Source organism: Olea europaea, unplaced genomic scaffold (assembly GCF_002742605.1).
Source record: "Olea europaea var. sylvestris unplaced genomic scaffold, O_europaea_v1 scaffold3678, whole genome shotgun sequence".
NCBI classification, from domain to species: Eukaryota; Viridiplantae; Streptophyta; class Magnoliopsida; order Lamiales; family Oleaceae; genus Olea; species Olea europaea.
This window is the reverse complement of record NW_019256064.1, coordinates 22,369-34,683: the sequence shown is the minus strand read 5'-3', so window position 1 is coordinate 34,683 and position 12,315 is coordinate 22,369. Positions and strand designations below refer to the sequence as shown.

Sequence of the window (12,315 nt, the reverse complement as noted above, 5' to 3'; positions counted from 1 at the left end):
TGGAAAAACCTATACACTATTCATTCAACATTCAATTTACAATTTTTTATTTTATTTTTTCGACATTATGGTTTATTCCACCCACTGAATGCTATGTTACATTTGAAAATTTCTAGAAAAAGACTTTCATCAAATTGTCTTTATTTGAGCTTATTATTGACTTTGGTCGAATGTCTTGTACAAAAGTTTAGAATAGCTTAACGAAGAAAGAGAGCAAAAATTAGTTGATAAAACTCGTTTATTCGGTGGACTCTGTTAGAAGAATAGACTGAAATTTCTTTCGAAACATGAAAATAGAAATGTATAAGAGGAAGAAGAATTAGGAATGTTTGATCTTAAACATTCCTGTTTGATACCCATTAAAAGAGTACCCTTTTTTTTTTTTTTTTGGGAGAAAAGTGAGTTTTGAAATAGTAATTTTTTTATTATTTTTTTTAAAGGATGTGTAGTTAAAAAGTAGGGAAAAATTTTGTATTTACATGCAAAATATTTTATTATGAGAATGCATAATTGAAAATTGAGTTTTAGAAAAAAAGTAAGTATTTGAGATATGATAGACAAAGAGGGGCTAAGTTGACCGAGTTTCTTTCCGACTCAATGCGCTTGAGTTTCCTTAATGTTCACCTTTAAGTCCTTCAAAATCAAATCTCTCTCACTCGGCTCCTCCATGACAGCCACCTTTGCCGTTCGTGGTATGTACGTAGCTCAACAAATTAGGTGGCTCTCGACCGTACGCTACCTCAAATGGAGTTTTTTTTAATAGTCGAATGCCAACTAGCTAGTAATGTTACAATATTCTGTCCAAGCTAACCACCTAACCCATTTCAATATTCCAATTCACCACCTTTGTTTGGTCTTCTGTTTGGGGATGATAGGCTGAGCTAAAAGCCGGAATAATTCTGCCCAAAAATTACTGGTGAATGTATGTGGGGGTCTCTGTCGCAAACAATTGATCTTGGCATACCATGGAGATGGAATGTATTATCAAAAAATATTTGAGCAATACTTACTGCTGAAAAGGGATGAGAAATGGAAATGAAATGAGCATATATTGACAAACGACCCACCACAAGTATAAAAAATGAAAAATGACTTTGCGTCAATTTCGATCAAATATTTAGACTTTGATCCGATAGTCAAATTATAAATAGAAATAGACTAATTCATGCTTGGACAAGACGAAGATGTCAAGGATAAACTGAAGCTCTCTGCCTACAAATACCTCTTCTTAAACACTTTCTCCATCTCGCATAAGCTTCTTCAATATCTTTTTGTTGGTTTGAAAGAACGGATCAAAGATCCCCTTGGGAAGGTGCAAAAATAGCTAGTGCCGAATGCGGAAAATATGAGTTTTTGCGGATATCCCTATTACCGAAAAACCTACAGAAGTAAGAATGGGAAGACGAAAAGGAAATAAACTTGTTCTACTCGTCGAGTAGATCGTCGTAATATATTTAGTATCTCTAAACCAATTCGAATGAATGAAAAATTGCAGTCCAAAGTTAGAAAGAAAAGAAGAAAAACTGGTCGGGAAATTTACCAAACTCTATTGCTTGCCCAGCGCTCGAGCGACAGGTAGGCGAAAAGTTTCTATAGAAAATATGTTGCTGGCATTCGATCGAGAAGTTAGCAATAGGCTAGGACAGCAAGGGATGCGCCCCTTCTTGAAGGTTGCTGAGTTTTAGGGGCGTCTTCTTAACTGACAACCTATCATCTTCTATAAATAATGACCCCTTGGATGTCCATTATGCATCCCGTATCATTTTGCATTGAGCATTATTTAAAAAATTCTTGCAAAAACTCTCCAAAAATCATTTTCTTGTTGAAGGAAGAATTTTATTCGAGTTCGTTGTTGCTTGTAGTTGAAGTGCTTCTACCACAAATTGTATCCGCTGTATCTTAGGAGACAAGTGCAGCAATTTGTTAACATCGTTGGGGGGGTAATTTTTCCTTAAGAAATAAGTGCTAATCACTTGCCTCGGATTTCACTTCATTCGCTTTCTTTTCATCTATTCTCTTTCTTTCATCTTAGTTTACATAGAGTTTAAATGCTGTCTACATACTCACAGCAGGTCAGTAAATATCTGATCCGAAGCATTTGTGTTTAATGTTTATCATTCTCTGTAAGGATTATGGCTAAGAAGATACTCTATTTTTTGCTTTATCAACTTGTTCGATTAGAAAGTTTGATTATTTTCCCTAACTCAAAACATCTGCATCCATGACTAAACAAGAGCTAATATTTCTTTTTCATAAGTAGATAGTGAAAGATTTTTTTAATTGAAATGCGATGCTATAGAATGCAATAGATCTGTGTTGCCTCAAAACACCCCATCTCCTGAGCCGAATGAATCACACTATACAGTGGAATCATTCGAAAATTTTGGAATTGTCAAAACTGGAGTTCTAGTCATTGCCAAGTTGAGTTGCTCAAATATACTTTCTGCAAGTGGGTTCCATAAAAAGGAATATTTTTGTGATAATCCGAAGTGAAACTATTTTGTTGAAAGTGGAATAACTTTGGTACCAATTTATTGAGAATCCAACCAAATAATTAAAGAACAAGAAAATATGAAAAATATGAAAAATAATAGATCACACAACAAGGAAGATTTTTGTGGAACATGATGAGAATTTATTATACCTAGAAACTAAAATTATCTTTACAAGATTTAATTCTCTCAATTTAAATCTAAACAATACTCTCAAGTTTTTAATTGTGTACAACAATGATCTAATTGTTATCCTGAATTTATGAAGAGCCTATACCTTGTGGAGTATTTAAAGGAGTCAAATCTTGGAGTTATAGATGAAGTAGAGTTCTTATTCTCAAAGTCGTTATCCAAATCAAACTCTCAATGCATGATGAAATTTGATCTCTTATTTATTAAAACTTCTAAACCCAAATTATCTAAAATTCCTCCATGAACTTAGGTGTGTTTGATTACAAGCATGAAATTTGCATGGGAAGGAAAAAAATTTTAGACAGTTCAATTTCCTAGAATTTATTTGTATGAAAATTGTCAATTAAATGTATTTGATTTATTTATTTTTCAACATAGAAAATATTATATTTGTCTATATTTTTATTGGTGGATAGATGAGAGAGAGTGAATTACCTGAAAAATAAAATCCCACTCTTCCTAAAGAGAATATTTTCCTTGATTTTGAGGAAAATATGGTCACGTGACCAAAAGTAGGAAAACGTTTTCTATTGAAAAAAATGTCAATCAAACAGTGCAAAAATAGGAATTTAGGTGGAAAAACACATTTTCCATGAAAAATATTAGTAATTAAACGCACTCTAAATTTCAAATCACATGGAATTTGAGTCACAACCAAACACTTTTTTCAACAATTTTGTACAGGGAGTGACTATTTTTCCCAAGTCTTTGATGAAATTTCTGTAGTACCCCGATAGACCCAAAAATCCTCCAAGAGCTTTGACTATCTTAGGCTTTGCCCAGTCCACCATTTTGAAATCTTATTAGAATCAATAGCAACACCCTGACTAGAAATAACATGGCCCAAGTATTGAACCTCACCTTGGCCAAACTGATATTTTCCAAGCATAATGGCCAAATGGTTAGTCTTTAGAGTGGAAAACGTAGTCTCTAAATTACAAGGATTTCACGCCAATGCTTAATAACGTCAGTAGGAATTTTTTGGATACCTCATTCTTTAGTGCTTGGAATGTAGACAAGGCATTTGTGTGGCCAAAAGGCATGACCAAAAATTCATAATGGCCTTGATGAGTGCAAAATGCAGATTTCTCTACATCACTAGGATGCATTCTTATTTGGTGGTAGCCGAAACATAAATCAAGCTTGAAAAATATTATCGAGCCATGTAGCTCATACAATAACTCATCAATTATGGTAATAGGAAAGTTTTTCTTTAATTGTAATCCTGTTTAACTCCCGATAATCGATGCACATACACCATGATCCTTATTTTTCTTCACTAGGACTGGAGAGGAATAGGGCCTATTTCTTACTCGAAGTCCACCAATACCATGGAGAGAAATTTCAGGTATCATTCATCTCTTCATCCTCTTCAGTGATCACATTTCAATCTTCATATTCCAAGCACTCTTCAATGGCAATTTTCTTGCAACGATGATCCAGTTTGAACTTTTCATTGCAATCATAACGAAGCCCCCTCCTTGTTCGATCTTGCAATTCAGCTGGCGACAACTTCCGTATTGGGATTGGTTGTTGGTTGCTAGTCGGATCTTAAGACAGGGAGATGGTTCGCCCTTCTTTGACATAGATTCCAAGATTCACAAACAAGGGCTAATGCGACAGTATCTGACAATATTTTTCGCTCTCTTGCCTGAATATCAGCTCTAACCGAATCTCGTAACCCACGGACAAAACTACTCACTTGCTGGTCGGAAGGAAGATGACCAACCTTAGTACGCAGCTTCTCAAAGTGAGATTGATAGTCTTGCACCCAAAGGGAGATTATAGGAATCTCGCTTCAATAATTGGTACCACAACTCCGGCATGATGGAATGAGTGCATGTTTGGTAGTGATTTTTTTGGAAAAAAATCAAATTTTTTTTTATCGTTATTTCAGTATTCTAATTGTCATTTTTTATTTCTTCTCTCACAGGTAAGACTCATTTTTCCTCTCTAATAGTCAAAAAATCATTCTCAAAAGTACTACCGAACAAGCCCTAAATCTAATGCCACACGATCCTCGATTGGAGTATCTTGAAATTGGAAAAATTGCTAAGCTCTACACAACCAACTTGTTGGATGCTCCCCATAGTTAAATCGAGGAAATTCCAATTTTATCAATTTAGGTGTATAAGACACCTATGACTTTTACTTGACTCAATTAAGTAGAATTAAAACACTTATGATTTGTATTTGTTGGAGTCGAACCCTGTCCTCTCAAGTTAATGCTTCCAGAATTTTATTTGTGATAAAACCGTGTTTTTATCAAACACGATTTAATAAGTGTTTGACACTTTACTGGATGACCAACATCTGGACTATCTCTGGACGTTGGATTAAACCGGTTCATATGCCTTTGTTAAAACGAATGGAGCCTTCAGGAATGTCATAACCGGCCCTTTATCTTGCTCTCGACTCTAGGATTTTTCAAAGAGAAAAATATTGGCGATTTGAGTGATGTTGATTTTCTTTGAGTGTTTCTTGTGTAAAATCTTTGATTTTACATAAAATATAGTGAGATCTTCCTTCGATTGTTGTATTCTGTGTGAATGGTGAAGAAATCTGAGTGATTTCTCTGTTGTATCATCTGGTGGTGTTCGAAGGTTTTGTGGGCTGAGATCTGAGTGAATCTCTGTAGATTTGTTTCTATACTTGAGAGATAAGTCTCATTTTCATCTCTCTGAATATTCTGTAAATCTGTTGCCATTTTTGGCTGTTTAGTGCAAACGAGCATAATCCAAATCTTTGGATGCTCAACGGGGGATGTAGGCGTTAGATGTGATCACCGAACCTCCGGGGCTTAGGCCGAAATAATTCCTTTGTGTTCCTTTAATTTTCTGCAATTTATTTATGTTCGATTGAGGTTTTCTTGTTTCTTAATTGTAATATCGTGTGATCTTGTCCTAACAGTGGTATCAGAGTCACGTTTAAAGGAACAAGATACTTGGATCTTAGAGAAACTGGTGGACCTACAACAGTCTTGAATTTTTGGAACTGCTGAAAAAGCAGATTGAGAACAATTCGAGTTATTCAACTCGCTCGGTGAGATCTTTTTTAATTTTTTGTAAATTAACTATCAGAAACTTGAGTTTCCTAAAATTTCCCTTGATTTTTTGGTGCACCGTTGAAACCCCCTTGAGACTAATCTTTGTCCAGTGGCTCCTGCGAGGCCCTTGGAATCTAAGATAAATCAAGTACGGGTGTGCACTTGGAGAATCCTATTGGAGAGAACTGTGAAACCTTGTATTCAATCTTTGTGATTGTTGTCTGTTAATTGATCTTGCCCGTGTTCTTCTAATATTGCGAGAATTGTGAGACTTTGTATCACTGTGTGTTCTACTGTACTTCAAACTCGATACAAATTGGCATTTCTTGACTTCCTGCTTAAACTACTGTAAGTCCAAATTGGTCTTGCATGAAAATTTGTTTGCATTATGGCTACTGCTAAATTTGAAGTCAGTTAGTTTGATGGCAAAATTGATTTTGATATGTGGCGTCAGAAAATGAGAGCAATTTTAATGCAAATGAAATGTGCCAAGTCTTTAGATGATTCACAGCCTGAGGGCATAGCTCCTAATAAGAAATCTGAACTTGAGGAAATTGCTTGGAGTACCATATTTCTGTATTTGTCTGATAATATGATCAGAGAGATAGGTGAAACTACTACTGCCTCTAATCTTTGGGCAAAACTTAAGGCTAAGTATGAGACTAAAACCACTCCAAATAAATGTTTTCTTTTAAAACAATTCTTCTCCTTTAAAATAGATCCTGCAGTTGACTTAGAAGAGAACCTTAGTAGGTTCACAAAACTTACCCAAGACTTGGCCAATTGTGATGAAAAACTTTCAAAAGATCAATTGGCTGTAGTTCTGTTAAACTCCATAAGTGACAAGTACAAGGACATTAAAGTTGCCCTTGAATGTGGTTGGGATGAACTCACTATTGATGATATAACCAATGCGTTGAGGAATAAAGGTTTAGAAATCCAGGCTAAGTCAAGTAACAGTCACACTAGAACTAGTTTTTTAACTAAAGGAAGATCTTTTGAAAAATCTACACAAAATTTTAAGTTTTTAAAAACAAATAGGAGATGGGTTGACAGAAGTAAGACCAAGAATAACGCAAAAGGTAAGAAATGTTATTATTGTGGTAAAGTTGGTCATTTTGCAAAAGACTGTTTTAAAAAGAAGAATGATTCAAAAGAAAAAGGTCTTGATGGAAGCAATGCACTGGCCTATGATAAAACTAAAACAGAAAATGGTTTTGTGTTAACAAGTGCTGAAAAATGTCTAAGTAATGAGTGGATACTTGACTCAGGTTGTTCTTTTCATATGTGCCCCAACAAAAATTGTTTTATAAATTTAGAAAGAACAAAAGGGGGACAGGTTATAATGGGCAACAACTTTGCATGTAAAGTGAGTGGAATTGGGATTGTCAAATTATTATTAGAAAATGGTAATGTTTTGTTCTTAGAAAACACAAGACATTTCCCAGATTTAAAAAGGAACTTAGTGTCCTTAGGAATGTTAGATGACAAGGAGTTTCACATAATTATGGGTCAATGACATATAAAATTTTTTAGGGGAAATGACTTGGTCACTTCAGCCCCTAAGAGACATGGTCTTTATTGTCTGAATGCAAAATCTTTGCTTGGATTAACTGCTTCAGCTGTATCTGAAAAATTTACTTTGGCAAAACTGTGGCATGATAGACTTGGTCATATTGGTAAAAAGGGTTTAAATATTTTGCAATCAAAATGTGTTTTTGGAAAACATAATCTTGGTGATTTTGGCTCCTGTGAACACTGTATTTTGGAAAAGCAAGCCAAACTTCCTTTTCAAAGTGGAATTCATAAATCTAAACAAAGACTTGAGTACTTGCATGCTGATCTGTGGGGTCCTGCTTCTGCCTCTTCTTTAACTGGTTTTAAATATTTTTTGCTAATAGTTGATGATTTCTCTAGGAAAATTTGGGTTCATCTACTAAAGTCTAAAGATGAGACATTTTTTGCTTTTAAGGACTGGAAAATTCAAGTTGAAAATTAGGTTGATCTTAAAATAAAATATTTAAGAACCGATAATGGTTTGAAATTTTGCAATTCTGAATTTGATAATCTTTGTAAGGAATATGACATTATGAGACACAAAACTGTTCCACACACACCACAACAAAATGAAATGGCTGAAAGAATGAATAGAACTATGTTGAATAAAGTTAGACGCATGATGTTAAGCTTTGGACTGTCTAAAATATTTTGGGGTGAAGCAATTAAAATTGCAGCTTATTTGATTAATAGAAGTCCTACTAGTGCATTAAACTTTGCTGTTCCTGAATATATGTGGTCAAATAGTCTTGTAAACTACTCTTATCTGAAAATATTTGGCAGTGCTGCTTATGCTTATCAAAATGTTGGTAAATTAGAACCAATATCATTAAAGTGTGTTTTTTGGGGTTATGATGAACATGTTAAAGGGTACAGATTATGAGTTAAATTTGAAAAAGGTTATAGAGTAATAATTAGAAAAGATGTAGTTTTCAATAAATCATTGATGCCATGTCTTGAAGGAAAAGAAAATACTTTGACTGAAAAAGATATTCAAATTGAGGTGGAGCCCTCCTGCAGTAACCAGAACATTTCTGTAACCACTGCAGAAGAAAATGAAAATGAAGAACATGTTATTTTACTTGAAACTGAAGTTGAAACTGAACATGTTGAAGAGGCTGATTCTGCAACTCTCCCCTTTGATGAGTATCAACTCACAAGAGATAGGAAGAGAAGGCAAATCAGACCCTCCACTAAATTTGATAGTGACACCTTTGTATCCTTATTTACCTACCAAGACCTCACTGAAAATGAGCCAAACACTTTTGAAAAAGCCATGAAATGTAAAGAAAGAAAAAATTGGAAAGTGGCCATGGAAGATGAAATGTCTTCACTCCTTAAAAATAAGACATGGATATTAGTTGATAAACCCAAAGGATAAAAATTAATTGATTGCAAGTGGATTTATAAGATAAAATTTGGAGAAGGTGATGATAAAAATATTAGATATAAAGCTAGACTTGTAGCAAAGGGTTTCACACAAAAAGAAGGTGTAGACTATACTGAAATTTTTTCTCCTGTTGCTAAGTATGTTACTATCAGATGTCTACTTGCACTTGTTACACAATTTAATTGGGAACTTGATCAACTAGATATTAAAACTGCTTTCCTGTATGAGGAATTAGATGAAATAATATACATGAGACAACTAATTTGTTTTGAGGAAGGTAATCTTGAAAACACTGTTTGTTTGTTAAAGAAATCCTTGTATGGCCTAAAGCAGACACCTAGGCAGTAGTACAAAAGACTTGACACTTTTGTCTTGAAACTTGGATTAAAAAGAAGCCAATATGATACTTGCTTATACTGCAAAGGTAGTGAAGTTAAAAACTCATTATATCTGATCCTTTATGTGGATGATATGTTGTTGGCTAGTTCTGATAAATCAAAAATTGATGACATTAAATCAAAGTTAAGTTCTGAGTTTGATATGAAAGACCTTGGTGTTGCTAAAAGAATATTGGGCATGCAGATTTGGAGAAACAAGGATAAAAATATGTTGTTTTTAAATCAATGTGACTATGTGTCTAAAATCTTGAAAAAATTCAACATGCATGATTGTAAGCCTGTAACACTGCCTATTGCTAGTCATTTTAGACTGTCTTCTGAATTTTGTCCTAAATCTGAAGATGAATATGCCAGAATGTCAAAAATTCCGTATGCTAATGTAATGGTTCTGTGATGTATTTGATGATATGCACCAGACGTGATCTTGCATATAGTATTAGCATCTTAAGTAGGTTTATGAGTAATCCTGGTGAAGAACATTGGTATGCCTTAAAATGGTTATTGAGATATCTTAAGGGATCATTAAATTTAGACATAATGTTTAAATTAGATAAAAATGGAATAAGTTTAAAAGGGTATACTGATTCTAATTTTGCTGGAAATAGATATAATAGAAAGTCAACCTCATCTTATTTTTATACACTGTGTGGTACTACTATCAGTTGGAAATCTTAACTCCAGAAAGTTGTGGCTTTGTCCTCAACCGAGGCAGAATATATAACTGCAACTGATAGTGTTAAAGAAGGAATATGGTTAAATGGTTTATTGTTTGAAATGAGTTTCAATGATAACCACATTGTGCTGTTTTCTGATTACCAAAGTGCTATTCACCTAAGTAAAAATCCCATGTTCTATGATAGATCAAAACATATTGAAGTTAAATATCATTTTATAAGAGATATAATCTCGAAAGGTGAAATTAAGATTGAAAAAGTTTCTACTCAGTTTAATCCATCTAATATGGGTACAAAAGTAATTCCTTTAAATAAATTCTTAAACTGGTTGAAACTTTTATTTGTTGATTCTTTGTGATTCATATACAGGTACTTGGAACAAATGAAAAAAACGTAAGATCATGCTCCTGACTGCACTAATAGCTCAAATTCTGGCAGCAAGGTGGAGATTGTTGGAGTCGAACTCTGTTCTCTCAAGTTAATGCTTCCAGAATTTTATTTGTGAGAAAACCATGTTTTTATCAAACACGATTTAATAAGTGTTTGACACTTTACTGGATTGCTAACACGTGGACTATCTCTGGACGTTGGATTAAACCGGTTCATATGCCTTTGTTAAAACAAATGGAGCCTTCTGGAATATCATAACCGACCCTTAATCTTGCTCTCGACTCTAGGGTTTTTCAGAGAGAAAAATATTGGCGATTTGAGTGATATTGATTTTCTTTGAGCGTTTCTTGTGTAAAATCTCTGATTTTACATAAAGTATAATGAGATCTTCTTTCGATTGTTGTATTCTGTGTGAATGGTAAAGAAATCTGAGTGATCTCTCTATTGTATCATCTGGTGGTGTTCGAAGGTTTTGTGGGCTGAGATCTGAGTGAATCTTTGTAGATCTGTTGCTATACTTGAGAAATAAGTCTCATTTTCATCTCTCTGAATATTTTGTAATTCTGTTGCAATTTTTGGTTGTTTAGTGCAACTGAGCAAAATCCAAATCTTTGGATGCTTAACGGGGGATGTAGGCATTAGATGTGATCGCTGAACCTTCGGGGTTTAGACTGAAATAATTCCTTTGTGTTCCTTTAATTTTCTGCAATTTAGTTCTGTTCGATTGAGGTTTTCTTGATTCTTAATTTTAATATCGTGTGGTCCTGCCCTAACAGTATTCAATAATTCACTCCACATGTATAGCAGTATCTTACTACCATAAGCCTAAAAGAATAGAAAAAACAAGTGAAATATAAAAGGAATAATTTATGGAACTAACTAAATAAAAGTCTAAGTCAAACTTGGACTCATTCAATATAATTTTTTAGAGAAGAGTATAAATTCAATTTTGATTAGAAAATAAAAATATATCAAAAATCGCCTATCATGACAATGAGAAAATAAAATAGAACTGTACAATCACTGACCACAAAAAAGAATAAAATTTTCCGATAATTAACAAAATTAAAATGTTGATTAATTTTCCTCGAACATTTCCAATTTTTAATATCACATAACTGTACAATATCGTTAAAAAAAAATACAAAAACTCATAATTCATTACACGAGAAGTAAAATTAAACAGAAAACCTACATGATTAACAACGCCATGTCCGATTCTGGGTATTATCATTGTACAACCAATCGCCTGGAGCAGACGGAGCAGTAGAATTTACGCTTGGTCTTGAAATAAAGCGGCACAAAGCAGAACCTCCAATTGCTCTCCACGTCCATGGCTTGAACCATACCCCCGCAGTAAGGACACGCCCCCGGCGCCGGTTGCCTACCGATCACTCTCTGATCCTCGTCACAAACAAAAACCAAACACATCTTCTCCGATCGATTTTTTGGTATTCTCTCAGCTTTCGATAACGAACTGCTAGGATCAAAATAATTTTATCTGTTTATCAGATTATGCGGATGATGTATATCTGTGTATTATATATATATATATAGAGAGAGAGAGAGAGAGAGAGAGGAATATTGATTTGGGGCGGTCCGGAGAATGAGATTCTAGAATTGACTAGTAAAGTCTAGATAGAGGAATTTCTGGTATATGGTCTAAGATTTGGAATATTCCCAAATAATTGTAGGGCTGCGAAAATTTTCACGTTGAGTACGCGTATTCATAATAGATGCAGTTTTTTAATTTATTTTTTCCTTCTTACTTGACGCAATTAATGACACGTGTTACTCATGAATAAATTTATTATGGGAGAGACGTGTAATCTGAAACAATTAATTTATTTGTACAATGATATTGTACAACATTGTTGATCATGATAAGTGTGGTAAAAAAGTGTTGATTAAAAAACTGGGTTGCCTTTTAAACTCTCCAATTACAATATGTCATGTGACATGTTGTTAATAATGTTGTCAAATTTATTATACATGAAGCATTGCTCAATCTTAAATATTAAGCAAGATAGCAATAGGCCAAATGAAAAATATCCCCTTGTCCCATTGAGAAATCACGGGGGAAGAGAGATATATGGTCTTTGATCTGAACCGAACGGGGGACGAATTGGCCATCCGATCCATACCATCATACCTCATTGACATCTCTAATTTTAAG

At 34.0% G+C, this 12,315-nt stretch overlaps 1 protein-coding gene across 1 annotated transcript; it reads right to left on the bottom strand.

The window, feature by feature from the left end:
- Positions 1-11,220: 11,220 nt before the first annotated feature.
- On the bottom strand, positions 11,221-11,845 carry LOC111386689. The gene is made up of 2 exons (XM_023011153.1): positions 11,715-11,845; positions 11,221-11,684 (listed from the first exon to the last, which is right to left on the bottom strand). The coding sequence occupies exon 2, from the start codon at positions 11,568-11,570 to the stop codon at positions 11,370-11,372; it is 201 nt and encodes a 66-aa protein (XP_022866921.1). The 5' UTR covers positions 11,571-11,684; positions 11,715-11,845; the 3' UTR covers positions 11,221-11,369.
- Between the last annotated feature and the right edge of the window lie 470 nt (positions 11,846-12,315).

Coding starts and splice junctions, on each gene's coding strand:
- LOC111386689 (XM_023011153.1), bottom strand. CDS start 11,570: ATGTGTTTGGTTTTTGTTTGTGACGAGGATCAGAGAGTGATCGGTAGG.